Source organism: Ranitomeya variabilis, chromosome 2 (genome assembly GCF_051348905.1).
Source record: "Ranitomeya variabilis isolate aRanVar5 chromosome 2, aRanVar5.hap1, whole genome shotgun sequence".
NCBI lineage: Eukaryota > Metazoa > Chordata > Amphibia > Anura > Dendrobatidae > Ranitomeya > Ranitomeya variabilis.
In genome coordinates, this window is record NC_135233.1 from 464,194,302 (window position 1) to 464,210,533 (window position 16,232).

At 48.7% G+C, this 16,232-nt stretch overlaps 1 protein-coding gene across 2 annotated transcripts in view; it reads right to left on the bottom strand.

Moving 5' to 3' along the window:
* Positions 1–1,029: 1,029 nt before the first annotated feature.
* STX5 (syntaxin 5) overlaps positions 1,030–16,232 on the bottom strand; it is a 28,156-nt gene continuing 12,953 nt past the window's right edge. For both annotated transcript variants that reach the window (XM_077287542.1, XM_077287543.1), the window contains exons 4-11: positions 12,842–12,897; positions 12,288–12,358; positions 12,067–12,183; positions 4,282–4,338; positions 4,080–4,161; positions 3,793–3,893; positions 1,989–2,110; positions 1,030–1,893 (exon numbers count right to left, since the gene is read on the bottom strand). In XM_077287542.1, coding sequence (XP_077143657.1) covers positions 1,734–1,893; positions 1,989–2,110; positions 3,793–3,893; positions 4,080–4,161; positions 4,282–4,338; positions 12,067–12,183; positions 12,288–12,358; positions 12,842–12,897 — 766 coding nt within the window. In that variant the 3' untranslated portion in view covers positions 1,030–1,733. The remainder of the gene's footprint in view (positions 1,894–1,988; positions 2,111–3,792; positions 3,894–4,079; positions 4,162–4,281; positions 4,339–12,066; positions 12,184–12,287; positions 12,359–12,841; positions 12,898–16,232) is intronic.

Consider the following 16,232-nt stretch of genomic DNA (forward strand, 5'->3'; position numbering starts at 1 on the left):
GACTGTACTACAATTACTATCTCCCTACAGTAATCTCAGAAAAGTATGGCAGGCAGCAATAAAAAGGACTGCTGCACACAAAAGTCAAAAAGTGTGGACAAACAAACAAGATAGCTGTGCAGAAAGGAAGGAGCAACAGGATTTGTGCTTTGAAAAAAGCAGTTGGTTTGTACAGCGGCGTACACACAGCAACGCAGCCTTATAACCTACAGAGCCGTTGCACAGAAATCTAGCCTCCACTGTCCCTGCAAAGAAAAGGTGGTGTTGGACAGTGGAAATCACTCCAGCCCAAGCGGTTTTGGGGTTAATTTACCCTGCCTAACGCTATCCCTGCTTCTGACGAAGCGGCAGCAACTTCTCCCTATGCTCAGATCAGCAGCAGTAAGATGGCGGTCGGCGGGAACGCCCCTTTATAGCCCCTGTGATGCCGCAGAAAGCAAGCCAATCACTGCCATGCCCTTCTCTAAGATGGTGGGGACCAGGACCTATGTCATCACGCTGCCCACACTCTGCGTGCACCTTCATTGGCTGAGAAATGGCGCTTTAAGCGTCATATGAAACGCGACTTTGGCGCGAACATCGTGTACCGCATGGCCGATCCCACGCTGGGATCGGATCGGGTTTCATGAAACCCGACTTTGCCAAAAGTCGGCGACTTTTGAAAATGACCGATCCGTTTCGCTCAACCCTAGTCCCTGGCCCTCCAGATGTTGAACATTGATGACCTGTCCTCTCCTGTATATACACCCAATTAAATAAAAAAAATTAAATATATAAAATGAAGATCAAACACAAGTTTCTGAGCTGAAATGTTTAGTATTTTTTGTGCATTCCAAGTTATATACAATCTGTACATCTTGCGACGGTCATAGCATTGACCCCAAATTCAACATTGGAGAGGGGTTAAAGTCATCCGTATTTTATGGAATGTTAAAAAAATAACCTCTTCTCCAGGTCATTCAATCCATGTCTGTTGGATCATCCCCTGCAAGAGGGTAAATCTGATCTATGCCCGGTGTAGTATGTTGGTTTTTATCTTTTTTTTTTTTTTTTTATATTAAAGAACAATGAATAATTTAAAAACAAACAAGTCAATATGGAGATTAAAATAACGATGAAATCTGTGTAGAGATGTGGCCGATCCTGGTCCATGCCTCAGATGGATTTTTTTTTTTTTTTTTATATGGGGGCGCGGGTCCAGTAAGACACTTCAGATTAATCAGCCACTCAAGTCTTTCGTCACTTTCACTCAAACACAATTTTACAAATATTGGCAAATGTCCCAGCATGTAGATGTACATGTCGCCCACATCTGCACATCGTACAGGCGCTCTCTTGCACGCATACACTCACTCTATGCTACAATATACCTATGACTCTGTGTGCATATTTATATGTATATAATGCTTGTAATTAATCTATACATGCACACACAGCCATCAACCGTTCATCCTTCTTTATGACACTATCAAATATGTGCAAGATCTCTTCTGGACATGTGCACCCTATGGCGGTAATAAGACCCTAGGATGCCCGAGCCCAAGAAGTCACAACACACCTCCGCCATCCCTCGCACACCTACCCAGTCCTCTTACACGCACAAGCAGTGACAATTTCCGATTATCCTTCCTTTTTCTTTTTTTGCAAGACTGGGCGGTCTGGAGGTAGCATGAAGTGCACTGATAGTTTTACTTTTTATTTTTTGGGGTTGGGTCTCGGGGGAGGGAATAGTCTCAGGCCAAGAAAACAACAAAGATGATGAAGAAAACAATAAGTATAAGAAAGATCTTAATCATGAGCCAGCGGTTCGATGTGACCGATTGGAAATATTTCAGGATTTCCGAATGTGCCGCTTCCACGTTTAAGTGTGTTTCTTCCACGTTTCCATCAATTCTGGGGACATAGGGAAAAATAAAAATAGATACGGAATCAGGACGGCGTTACTGAGATCAAGATATAGTTATATATTGGGTTCTCATGAGGATTACCTTTGTATAGTTTCCTCCTGCTCCTTTACCATGTGAGCCAACTGTTGGAAGATGGAGCCCAGTTCAACTATGGTGGATTCTATGTTCTGCATCGTGTCTGCTCGGCTCTGAATATATGAGTCCTGAAAAAAAAATAAAAAAAATTGTTTGTTCTTAATTATTATTATTATTTATTTTATTTTTTTTAAGTTAACCGCTTTCACTCACTGCCATGCGCGAATGTAATGAGTCGCCACTTTAAATTTAGAATTTAATGAAACTCTATAGAAAAGCGCAGAATCTTTATAAATGATACCCGGATCAATGCTCAAGAGTGCAGAAGCTTTTATTTTCCACTCCTGTCTCTGTAAGTTTGGGATGGAAGCAATAGCAGGAAAAGTGAGGGATGGCTACTGCCATCCCTGCACACGTGCAAAGGGTGTACTACAAGAGCTTTTCTTCATGGTATTCCTCCTCTATGACTGGAGATGGGGACATGTGCTTTCTAAATGTCAAATTGACAGAAAGTGTTTTTAAGTAAAGGGATGAAAAGAGTTGCACACCCTTTGACAATTGCACCTAATTATGCCAGTTGTTCACGCTACAACTCAAAGGTCACTGGTATCCGGACTGCAGAGGTTTAGGATCTTTTCAGAATTAATGATGATCTATGAAGTGGCATTTGTGCTCCCTGCATATTTTGTTCTGATTGTTTTAAGAGGTGCTGGGTGGGTTGTTTGGCTTAAAGGGAACCTGTCACCCCCAAAATCGACGATGAGCTAAGCACACCAGCATCAGGGGCTTATCTACAGCATTCTGGAAGATGAGAAAGAGTTAGATTATACTCACCCAGGGGCGGTCCGGGTCCGATAGGCGTCGCAGTCTGGGGCCTGCAAAGTACTGCAGTGCGCAGGCGCTGGGACTCTCTGACCTTTCCCGGCGCCTGCACACTGCAGTACTTTGCTCTGCCCTCAACAGGGCAAAGTACGCCTGCGCCGGAGCCACAGCATGAAGACAAGAGGACGTCATCGTAAGAAGATGGGAGGCCCCGGACCGGGCCGCGGTGCCCAACGCAGCGGGACTGCCCCTGGGTGAGTATAATCTAACCTCTTTATCTTATCTTTCAGGATACATTGGGGGCTTATCTATAGCATTCCAGAATGCTGTAGATAAGCCCTTGATGCTGGTGGGCTTAGCTCATCGTCGATTTTGGGGGTGACAGAGTCCCTTTAAACTTGGGGTAAATTCAGACGTCCTTGTAAAATCGGACCGCGGGTCTGCTGACCAGAGCATGACAGCTTCAGATACTTCTATGAAGCCGTCCTGCTCAAGTCAGGAGATCCACGACCATTCTGTGCATTGCAGTCCATTCACGGACATCTGAATGCACCTTTATAGTTACGTTTTTTAATTTACATATTACACACTGAAGCAGAATTGCACGAAGAAAGCCATAAGTGTGACGTACTGGGTAGCAGTTTGTTTGTTTCCTATAGATAGTTGGAATAGATTCAAAAGACCCGCTTCAGCAGTCTGGATGAATGCCCAGAGAACCGACGACATCTCTGACTCCTCTTTTGATTAACCAGCCATGATGAATATGACATAGTGCAAGGCCAGCTAATCAAAAGGAAGAGCTGCAAGTCAGGTAAGAGGCACCTGTCCACTATCAACATCTTAGCGGCTCTGCAGCTGGACCAGGTCTTGAGAATCAATTTGCACCAACCATATCATCAAGCATTTTTGCAATTTTTTTTTTTCCAAAATCCACCTAGCTGTAAAAGTATTATTATTCATAGAGTTAGCTATGTGATATCACCCTTACCTGCTCATCTATGAGCTGCAATTGTTGACTAACTTTAGAATCCATCTCTATTGTCACATCACCATGTCTGCGTGAATCATCTTGTAATAGTACCGATGGCCCTAAAAATCAAGATGAGACCACATGGAGAAAAAAACATTTCATTACACAGACCCCCAAGGTGAAATTTATATCATTACTCGCATATATGTCTCATGCCACCAGAGAAAAGTAAAAAAAAAAAAAAAAAGACAGGTGATCACATAAGCAGGAGCTTCAGGCTATAAAAGATATTCTGCCAAACTTACCCATGCTATTGTGGTGAAGAGGAAGAGTTGAGACCTGACTCTGAGAGAACTGTTCTCTGCGACTTCGTTGCTGTTTTAGATTCTGATGTACGAAAAAGCAAAAACAAAAAAAAGTTTTTAAAACTTAAGAAAAAAAAAAAATTCTCTCTCTATCACAAAGAATAAGGAAAAAAAAAAGTCCATCCCCAAAAATCTAACTCACCTCTGTTCTTACTTCCAATACAGACTTGAAATCATTGGACATTAATGCCAGTTTTGACTAGAAAGAAAAAAAAAATAAATAAAAAATAAACAAGAAAAAGAAAATGTAATTTATGGTGGTAAATATGAACTTATAAAAAATGTCTATAGACACATTTCACAAGGAAATAGGGATTTTTCTGTACTCACCGTAAAATCCTTTTCTCCGAGCCACTCATTGGGGGACACAGGACCATGGGTGTTATGCTGCTGTCACTAGGAGGCTGACACTAAGTTGAGACAAAAAAGGTTAGCTCCTCCCCTGCAGTATACACCCTCATGCTGGCTTCCAGAGACCCAGTTCAGTGCAAAAGCAGTAGGAGATTAATAACAATATAGTACATAACATTAGAGTATAACATGTCAGAAAAAGTCAAGAACCAAAAAGGTAACGAGCCGTAAGGCTAACAGGGTGGGTGCTGTGTCCCCCAATGAGTGGCTCGGAGAAAAGGATTTTACGGTGCGTACACAAAAATCCCTATTTCTCCTTCGCCACATTGGGGGACACAGGACCATGGGACGTCCCAAAGCAGTCCCTGGGTGGGTAACAATACAACCAAATAACTCTGTGTACCATCCGACTTATAAATGCACAACGCCAGCCTGCAGAATAAGTCTGCCAAGGGCCGCATCCGCGGAGGAATGAGTGTGGACGTTGTAGTGCTTTGTGAAGGTATGCAGGCTAGACCATGTTGCGGCCTTGCAAACCTGCTCCGCTGACGCCTGGTGCCGAATGGCCCAGGAAGCACCAACTGACCGAGTAGAGTGAGCCCTAACCCCCGCCTGGATGGGCCTGCCCCTGACCCGATAAGCTTCTTGGGTAGCCGATCGGATCCATCTGGCTATCGTAGCCTTAGATGCGGCTGAACCCTTCCTGTGACCCTCATGGAGGATAAAGAGGGAATCCGATTTATGGAAAGAGGCAGTCCTAGAGACGTACCTCCTGAGAGCCCGTACCACATCCAAAGTGTGAAGGGCCTTCTCGACCCTATGTTTTGGCTGTGGACAGAAGGAGGGAAGAATAATATCTTCATTGAGGTGAAAAGATGACACCACCTTAGGGAGAAAAGCGGGAGATGGGCGTAAGACTACTTTGTCCTGGTGGACGGAAAGGAAGGGTGCCCGGCAGGAAAGAGCGGCCAACTCCGAGACGCGCCTGATGGACGTTATTGCCACAAGGAAGGCCACCTTCCAAGAGAGAATAGATAGTGGGACGTCTTGCAGAGGTTCAAACGGAGGTTCCTGAAGGACGCTCAGGACCAAGTTGAGATCCCAGGTCTCTAGTGGCATTCTGTAAGGGGGAACCACGTGGGAGACCCCTTGAATGAAGGTCCTGACTTGCGAGTTAGTAGCGATCTTACGCTGGAACAATACCGATAGCGCTGAAATCTGGTCCTTGAGGGAACTGAGGGCTAGGCCGGAGTCCAAGCCGGACTGGAGAAAACCCAGAATGAAGGGAATGGAGAAAACGAGAGGGGGACGACCGCGGAGTCTGCACCAAGAGAAGAAGGCTTTCCAGGTGCGGTGGTAGATGCGAGCGGAAGACGTCTTGCGAGCTCTGATCATGGTGGAAATGACCTTCTGGGAGAAACCTGCTTGAGTTAGGATCCAGGTTTCAACAGCCACGCCGTTAAACGTATGGCCCCTGAGCTCTGATGGTAAATCGGTCCTTGACGTAGTAGATCTGGGCGGTCTGGTAACCGCCAAGGAACGTCGGATACGAGATGCACCAGTTCCGCATACCATGCGCGACGCGGCCAATCCGGGGCGATAAGGATCACCGGAATCCCCTCTATCTTGATTTTTCGGATCACCTTCGGTAACAGAGGAAGTGGAGGGAACACGTACGGGAATCGGAACCGGTGCCATGGGAATATCAGAGCATCCACCCCAACGGCCCGGGGATCCCGAGAACGCGCTATGAAGTTGGGGACTTTGGCGTTGAGCCTGGATGCCATCAGATCCACGTCCGGAGTCCCCCAGCGAAGGCAGATTTGATGAAAAACCTCTGGATGGAGCTCCCACTCTCCCGAGGCGAGACCCTGGCGGCTGAGAAAGTCCGACGCCCAGTTCTCGACACTCGGAATGTGTACCGCGGAAATCGTGGAGTGATTGTCCTCGGCCCAACGGAGGATGTGTGTGACCTCCTGCGTCGCTGCCCTGCTGCGAGTGCCCCCTTGATGGTTTATGTACGCCACAGCTGAGACGTTGTCCGACTGTATTCGGACTGGGTGACCCGCTAGCAGAGGGTGAAAACGTCTCAGGGCAAACCAGATAGCACGGATCTCCAGAATGTTTATGGGAAGTTTCGACTCCCGCATCGACCAACGCCCCTGGGCAGTGTGGTGGAGAAACACCGCACCCCAGCCGAGGAGACTGACGTCGGTGGTCACCACCAGCCAATGGATCGGAAGAAAAGACCTCCCCTGGTGGAGAGTTGACTCCAAAGTCCACCACGTGAGCGCCTGCCTGGTCCGTGGGGATAGAGGGCATGGGCGGTCGAGGGTAAAGGGACTCCTGTCCCAGTTGTCCAGAAGAGCCTGTTGTAAAGGACGGAGATGCAATTGGGCGAAGGGAATCGCCTCCATTGAGGCCACCATCATCCCCAGGATCTTCATGGCAAACCGAATGGACTGCGGGCGAGAAAGCGTCCTGGCCCCCTGTTGAAGCGCTTGGGCCTTGGGCCGAGGAAGAAAGACCAGTTCCTTGGACGTGTCTAGGGTCATGCCTAGGAAAGAGATCCTTCGAGCTGGAACAGGGGAGGATTTGTCCAGGTTGATTAACCAGCCAAGGCGCGAAAGGGAATCCAACGTAATGCGGACACTTGCTTCGCAGGCATGAAAAGATGGACCTTTGACCAGAAGGTCGTCTAAGTATGGCAACATGACCACTCCTCGGGAGTGCAGGATGGCCATGACCGCCGCCATGACCTTCGTGAATACCCTGGGTGCCGTGGCAAGACCGAAGGGTAAGGCCGTGAATTGAAAATGGTCCTCTCGGATGGCGAAGCGGAGGAATCTTTGGTGTGGCGGAAAGATTGGGATGTGAAGATAAGCATCCCTGATGTCTATTGATGCTAGGAACTCGTCTCGTTCCAATGAGGAAATGACCGACCGAAGAGACTCCATCCGGAAGTGTCATACTTTTACGTGCTTGTTTAGGAGTTTCAAGTCCAAGATGGGGCGCACGGACCCGTCCTTCTTTGGTACGACGAAGAGGTTTGAATAGAAACCTTTGAATCTCTCGTGTTCCTGAACGATGACCCCGTTTTGGCGGAGGGAATCGATGGCGCAATGGAGAGCGCGTGACTGAGCTCTTGAACTTGGGAGACGAGAGGGAAAAAAGTGAGCTGGAGGAGAGACGAAAAATTCTATTTTGTAACCAGACGACACCAGGTCTCTGACCCATTCGTCGGGGATGACGGAAAGCCAGGCATGACGAAAAAGAAGCAGGCGTCCGCCTACCTTGGTGGTGTCGACTGAAATACTCCCCGAGTCATTGTGAAGAGAATCTGGCAGGTCTAGAACCTCTGGTTCTGGGTTGTCTAGGTCTTCCTCTCCATGACGGATTTGGTTTGTAAGAAGGCCGAGAGTCCCTGTCTGTGCGTGTAGATCGTTCTGATCTAGACGATGCAGCGGAATTGGACCAGAAAGGGCCACCTCGAAAGGGGCGAAAACGAAAATACTGTTGGCGCTGAAAAGCAGCTTTTGGTCTGTGTTGAGGGAGGAACTTGCTTTTTCCCCCTGTAGCATCGGAAATAAGTTGGTCCAATTTTTCTCCAAATAGGCGTCCGCCCTGAAAGGGGAGAGAAATCAGGGACTTTTTTGAGGAGGAATCCGCCCGCCACTCTCTAAGCCAGATAGCTTTCCTGATGGTGACGGCGTTTGAAGCCACTGTTGTCGCACAGTCTGCTGCATCTAAAGATGCGTACATCACATAATCTGCTGCCATAGCAATTTATTTGGCGAGGTCCGCCGCTTCAGCCGGAAGAGCGTGGTCCTGAAAGGAATGTGCCAGAGTATCTGCCCAGGAAACCATAGCTTTGGCGACCCAGGCTGCAGCGAAGGAAGGGGATAAGGAGGAACCTGAGGCTTCATACACTGATCGCGCCAGGGAATCCAACTGGCGCTCTGTGGGACTTTTAATTGATGCCCCGTCAGGCACTGATAACAGCGTTTTGGTAGCCAAACGCGACACCGGAGGATCCACCAGCGGTGGCTCTGTCCAATCCTTTACCAGTTCTGAGGAAAAAGGATATTTAGATTCCAGGGCCTGTTTGCCCGTAAAGTGTTTATCCGGTCGCTCCCTGTGCCTCTTAACTATCTCTAGAAAATCCGGATGGGAGGCGAACACCTTATGGGATCGCTTGTTTCTAGTGAAGGAAACTGCGTGATCCGGAGCTGAATTAAGGTCCTCATTAATATTTAGCGCATGATTGACAGCCTCAATGAGGGAGTCAACAGTTGAACGGAACTCCGGAGAATCCGGGTCCATGGACGCCTCAGACTCGTACTCAGAGTCGTGATCGCTTCTAGCCCCTGGAGAGGGTGAGCGAGAAGTGGAGCTATTGGAGGCTGAATGGCGCGGTGAATGATCGTGAGAGGTAGTGCGGATCCGTTTTGTGGATGTCCGAACCTCCTGTGGGTGAGAGCGGCCCCTGCTGGCCGACGATTCCCCTCTAATAGAGGGGTCTCTTAACCCAGGTAAACGAATGCCCTGCTCCCCAGAGGGGTCATGAAGGGATTTAATCACCCTAGCTAGTGAGGCCATGGACTGGGACAGGGACGTAGCCCACTCAGGGGGGCTAGGAGCACTGGGGTCGGTAGCGGCGGAGGGCTCCTGGGCACATTGGGCATCACAGGATGGGCAGAACGGGGAGCTCTGAGGCTTGGGAAGAGGAGCCTGGCAGGTGGTACAAGCAGAGAAAAAGGTGGTATGAACCTTATTGACCTTTTTACCCCTTGACTGGGACATGTTGTACCCCAATGTAATGCACAGAGCTGCTATGAGGAAGCTGAGGGGTATCGCTGCAGGGAAGCAGATCGAGCCGTCTCCTTACCCTGTCCTGTGCCCCGCAATCGAGTGGAGAAGGAAGATCCTCCGTGGGAGTGAGTGGAAAGGCCGGCGCTGCATGCTGCAGGAAGATGGCTGCCGAGACCCTGAAGAGAAGTCTCGCAGGGAGCGAGAAGCGCCAGAAGCGTGGGCGGGGCCGTAAAAGTGATGCGTGGAGTGGGCGGAGCCTACCAGAGTGCGGCCTAGCAAGGGGCCGAAGCCGGGGACTAAATTTCTGGCCTCGGCCGGCGAGCACCCGCGGACAGCGGGGAAGAGAATCGTGGCGCTCCGTAAGGATTCTGCCGCTAAGGAGCCCCCCAGAAAAGGTGACCGCCATATAAAAAAACAACCCCTATGGCCATACAGTGACAGGGGCGCACGCCGTCTGCACTTACCCCATAAATGCCAGGGATACATGGGACGGTGCAGGGTTAGGGGAGCCTCCATCCACCATCCCCATGAAAGGGGGGTGGAGAGGAACCGTCCGCCTCCTTCCATCATCCGCTCTTTTTCAGTGGTGATGCAGTGGGGGCTGCACGGACGCCACAGTGGAATAGTGCCTCTGTACAGCCGAGGGTGAAACCTGGTGGGCAGGGCAGATGTCCGGCAATGAAAGGCCTGGCTGCAGAAGAGGATACTGGAGGTAAAACACCAGTGCTCGTCTGATAGTCGGGGGGAGATCGGTGCCCGTGAAAGGGTCCCGTCGCCCAAAAAGGTCAGCTCAGGCAGTGGCTTCCCACGTCGCAGGAGAGGATACGGAGAGGTGAAACTCCCATGCTTGCCTGTTGTTGGTTCGGGGGAGATCGGAACATGAAAGAATCCGTCGCCCCCTTCGTCTGGAATAACAAGGTTTAAATCCAGTGTGCCTCCTACGGACACTAAGCTTGAACTGGGTCTCTGGAAGCCAGCATGAGCGTGTATACTGTAGGGGAGGAGCTAACCTTTTTTGTCTCAACTTAGTGTCAGCCTCCTAGTGACAGCAGCATAACACCCATGGTCCATGGTCCTGTGTCCCCCAATGTGGCGAAGGAGAAAAAGGTTTTTACATAAGTTACTACTTACACCAAGTTTCAGTCTGCAATCTTCATTCTCCAACCATTTGATACGCAGTGTAACTTCCTTTCAGACTTTTTTGCATAATTGTGTCCCTGGTAATAAATGTGTGTTCAGGAAGCTGCCGCCTTTGCTAGCTCTCCTGAACGAGCACAGCTTCATTCATTGACTGCACTGCCACCTTTGCTAGCTCTCCTGGACGAGCACAGCTTCATTCCTTGACTGCGCTGCCACCTTTGCTAGCTCTCCTGGACGAGCACAGCTTCATTCCTTGACTGCGCTGCCGCCTTTGCTAGCTCTCCTGGACGAGCACAGCTTCATTCCTTGACTGCGCTGCCGCTTTTGCTAGCTCTCCTGGATGAGCACAGCTTCATTCTTTGACTGCGCTGCCACCTTTGCTAGCTCTCCTGGACGAGCACAGCTTCATTCCTTGACTGCGCTGCCCCCTTTGCTAGCTCTCCTGAACGAGCACAGCTTCATTCATTGACTGCACTGCCACCTTTGCTAGCTCTCCTGGATGAGCACAGCTTCATTCTTTGACTGCGCTGCCACCTTTGCTAGCTCTCCTGGACGAGCACAGCTTCATTCCTTGACTGCGCTGCCCCCTTTGCTAGCTCTCCTGGACGAGCACAGCTTCATTCCTTGACTGCGCTGCCGCTTTTGCTAGCTCTCCTGGATGAGCACAGCTTCATTCTTTGACTGCGCTGCCACCTTTGCTAGCTCTCCTGGATGAGCACAGCTTCATTCCTTGACTGCGCTGCCGCCTTTGCTAGCTCTCCTGGATGAGCACAGCTTCACTCCTTGACTGCATTCACTTGTACAGCCACGAGGGAGAACTCTTTCTTTGTGTTATACAGATAGTGATGCTGAGGATTGTGCCATTACACCTCCTCCAAGGGGGTGTGCTCCGTTCTCTCTATACTGCCGACTTTTGTCTGCACTTCACCACATCTACTCTTTGATACAGTACATGTGATCTGCCTTCCCTAAATACATGGATGTTTTTCCCTCTGATCAGCGCCCCATCTCTGCTGGTATTCCTTAAAGGGAATCTGTACCAGGTTTTTGCTACCAACTGAGAGTAGCATAACATAAGAAATAGAACCCCAGATTCCAGCAATGTATCACTTACTGGGCTGCTTGCTACAGTTTTGATGAAAATCAGTTATCTGCTGCAGATCTAGCAGTGCTCTGAATGCTGAGCTCTGTATAACCCCGTCCACACCACTGATTGCACAGTGTGCACAAAAAGCTGCCAATGTCAGAAAGAAGTCAAATCAGTGTTGGAGGTGGGGTTATACAGAGCTCATGCATATGGACGACTACATGGAAGCAAGTTTACTAGTCCTCTAGTGATAATCTCCTGCTGATAAAATGTGTTTATCAAAACTACAGCAAGCAGCCCAGTAAGTGACACATCTCTGGAATTAGGGTCTCTGTCTCTGCATTATGTTGTTCTCAGATTAGTTGGCAAAAACCTGGTGACGATTTCCCTTTAAACACATAGAGGGAAATATTAGGTGTTTGTGCGCATGCATATAAGATGTAATGTTTTTTAAAAACAAATAATACAATACTATCCACCGGGAGATGCACATTAGTAGTGTGGCATTTGGTCACAGCTAGTAAATGACCACCTCACCTGAAGGGAGACCACCACAGTATTCGAATGGGTCTGGAGATGCCGTCCGCTCTGGCTGCCCCTGGCTCTCACAAAGGACTGTAACTGGGCAATTTGTTGATTTAAACTATTAATGTCCTGTGGATACATAGAAATAATCCATGTATTAACCATAAAACAAAGAAACAAAAGCACGCGTTATGTAGAATAACTAAAGCGATACTGTATATTCAGACACTTACTTGCTTAATGATATATGTTAGTTCCTCAATTTCTACAGCTTTGTCATCAAAAAGAGACTTCCTTTTAGCCACTGTGGAGAAAATAAAACGTTTATGTTTTCGGCAACCAAAAAGAAGATTTTCGGAGCGACGATATCAGAAAGGTTCACTCTAAAAACTAGCGGCTATTTTACATTTTAAAACAAGGTGGGAGCAAAGTTTGAAGTTCGCCTGCAAGATCAGGATAAACAAAAAAAAAAAAAAAGTTACATGTATGTTGGGAAGGGATTAATGATCAGTATACTTTATAAAGAAAAAAAACTTCATTAGGGATGGGATAAAGAAATTATACTTCGTCCGAATGGTCGCCCTTAGAACATTGCAGACTATGGTTTTCCTTATTCTTTGCTTTGGACCTCTCTAGCGAGGATCTGGAGTTATTCTGCTAGGAAAGGTTTTGTAGAAAGTTTAGTACCCCTTACATTACTAGGCGTTGTGCCACCAAACTGAAAGATACCTTTTAGCCCCCCGATGTTAGCTTGCACGAGATCCATTTATGAATGACCTGTACTTACATATCGTCAACTTCTCCAGCTTAGTAAATGTGTTGCTAAGGTCCTTCCCGATGCGTCTGCAAAACAGAATAAGGTGAACTAGTTGTATCCCAAAGCTTCACTCTATATACATCTGATAACACAATCCTCATGTATTTTTTTCTTTTTTGACAGAGACTTTACATCAAAGCATCAAACAATAGCTCTGCTCAGGATTGACAAAGAAAAGGAGTAATTCGGATCGAAAAGGAGTAATGAGTGGTCTTTCCACCTATACATTGTTTTTGCATCCATAGTTTTAAAGGGAACCTGACAGCGGATACATGCTTCCCAATCCATGTATCAGGCGCTGGCTGTATGATCTCAGCCAGGTATGTGCGACTCTGAAACGCTGCGGCATTTCAGACAGAAATGGACTTTAACCCCTTCACGACCTTTGACGCATACGCTGCGTCATGAAAGTCGGTGCCAATGCGACCTATGACGCAGCGTATGCGTCATGGAATGATCGCGTCCCTGCAGATCGGGTGAAGGGGTTAACTCATTTTACCCGATCTGCAGAGACAGGGGGAGTGGTGCTTCAGCCCAGGGGGGGTGGCTTCACCCCCCCGTGGCTACGATCGCTCTGATTGGCTGTTGAAAGTGAAACTGCCAATCAGAGCGATTTGTAATATTTCACCTAAAAAACAGGTGAAATATTACAATCCAGCCATGGCCGATGCTGCAATATCATCAGCCATGGCTGGAAAACCTGAATTGACCCCCCCCACCCCACCGATCGCCCCCCCAGTGCTCCGTTATGGGGTCCGGTCCCCTCCGTCCGCCTGCCGGCTCCCCCGTCCTCCTGTCCGCTCCCCCCTGTGGTCCGATCACCCCCCCTGTGCTCCGATCACCCCCCCTGTGCTCCGATCCACCCCCCCACCACCCCTTCATACTTACCGATCCTCCCGGTGTCCGGACGTCTCCTCGCTGGGCGCCGCCATCTTGGAAAATGGCGGGCGCATGCTCAGTGCGCCCGCCGAATCTGCCAGCCGGCAGATTCCTTACAAGTACATTTTGATCGCTGTGGTAGGTTCTATCACAGCGATCAAAATAAAAAAAATAATAAATACCCCCCCCCCCTTTATCACCCCCATAGGTAGGGAGAATAATAAAATAAAGAAAATATATATATTTTTTTTTTTCCGTTTTCCACTAGCGTTAGGGTTAGAACTAGGGGTAGGGTTAGGGGTAGGGTTAGGGTTACGGGTAGGGTTAGGGTTATGGCATGTGCGGATTTGGCTGTGGATCCGCAGCGGATTGGCCGCGGATCCGCAGCGGATTGGCCGCGGATCCGCAGCGGATTTGGCTGCGGATCCGCAGCGGATTGGCCGCGGATCCGCAGCGGATTTGGCTGCGGATCCGCAGCGGATTGGCCGCTGCGAATTCGTTGCAGTTTTCCATCAGGTTTACAGTACCATGTACACCTATGGAAAACCAAATCCGCTGTGCCCTTGGTGCGGAAAATTCCGTGCAGAAACGCTGCGTTGTATTTTCTGCAGCATGTCAATTCTTTGTGCGGATTCCACAGCGTTTTACACCTGTTCCTCAATAGGAATCCGCAGGTGAAATCCGCACAAAAAAAACACTGGAAATCTGCTGTAAATCTGCAGGTAAAACGCAGTGCCTTTTACCTGCAGATTTTTCAAAAATCGTGCAGAAAAATCTCACACGGATCCGCAACGTGGGCACATACCCTTAGGGTTAGGGTTGGAATTAGAGTTAGGGTACCGTCTCACAGTGGCACTTTGATCGCTACGACGGTACGATCCGTGACGTTCCAGCGATATCCATACGATATCGCTGTGTCTGACACGCAGCAGCGATCAGGGACCCTGCTGAGAATCGTACGTCGTAGCAGATCGTTTGGAACTTTCTTTCGTCGCTGGATCTCCCGCTGTCATCGCTGGATCGTTGTGACAGCGATCCAGCGATGCGTTCGCTTGTAACCAGGGTAAACATCGGGTTACTAAGCGCAGGGCCACGCTTAGTAACCCGATGTTTACCGTGGTTACCAGCGTAAAAGTAAAAAAAAAAAAAAACGTACATACTCACATTTCGGTGTCCTTCAGGTCCCTTGCCGTCTGCTTCCCGCTCTGACTGTCTGCCGGCCGGAAAGTGAGAGCACAGCACAGCAGTGACGTCACCGCTGCGCTCTGCTCTCACTGTACGGCGGCACTCAGTCAGAGCGGGAAGCAGACGGCAAGGGACCTGAAGGACACCGAAATGTGAGTATGTACGTTTTTTTTTTTTTTTTTAACTTTTACGCTGGTAACCACGATAAACATCGGGTTACTAAGCACGGCCCTGCGCTTAGTAACCCGATGTTTACCCTGGTTACCCAGGACCTTGGCATCGTTGGTCGCTGGAGAGCGGTCTGTGTGACAGCTCCCCAGCGACCACACAACGACTTTCCAACGATCACGGCCAGGTCGTATCGCTGGTCGTGATCGTTGGTAAATCGTTATGTGAGACGGTACCCTTAGGGTTGGAATTAGGGCTAGGGTTGGAAATAGGGTTAAGATTAGGCTTGTGGTTAGGGTTAAGGATAGGGTTAGGGTTGTGTTGGGGTTATAGTTGTGGGTAGGGTTGGGATTAGGGTTAGGATTAGGGTTGGATTTAGGGTTACGGGTGTGTTGGGGTTAGGGTTGTGGTTAGGGGTGTGTTGGGGTTAGGGTTGGGATTAGGGTTATGGCTACAGTTGGGATTAGGGTTAGGGGTGTGTTGGGGTTAGTGTTGAAGTTAGAATTGAGGGGTTTCCACTGTTTAGGCACATCAGGGGTCTCCAAACGCAACATGGCGCCACCATTGATTCCAGCCAATCTTGCGTTCAAAAAGTCAAATGGTGCGCCCTCCCTTCCAAGCCCCGACGTGCGCCCAAACAGTGGTTTACCCCCACATATGGGATACCAGCGTACTCAGGACAAACTGGGCAACAACTGTTGGGGTCCAATTTCTCCTGCTACCCTTGTGAAAAAAAAATTGCTTGCTAAAACATCTTTTTTGAGGACAGAAAAATGATTTTTAATTTTCACGGCTCTGCGTTGTAAACTTCTGTGAAGCACTTGGGGGTTGAACGTGCTCACCACACATCTAGATAAGTTCTTTGGGGGGTCTAGTTTCCAAAATGGGGTCACTTAGGGGGGCTTTCTACTGTTTAGGCACATCAGGGGCTCTGCAAATGCAACGTGACGCCCGCAGACCATTCCATCAAAGTCTGCATTTCAAATGTCACTACTTCCCTTCCGAGCCCTGGCATGTGCCCAAACAGTGGTTTACCCCCACATATGGGGTATCAGCGTACTCAGGAGAAACTGCACAACAACTTTGGGGTCCAATTTCTCCTGTTACCCTTGGGAAAATAAAAAATTGT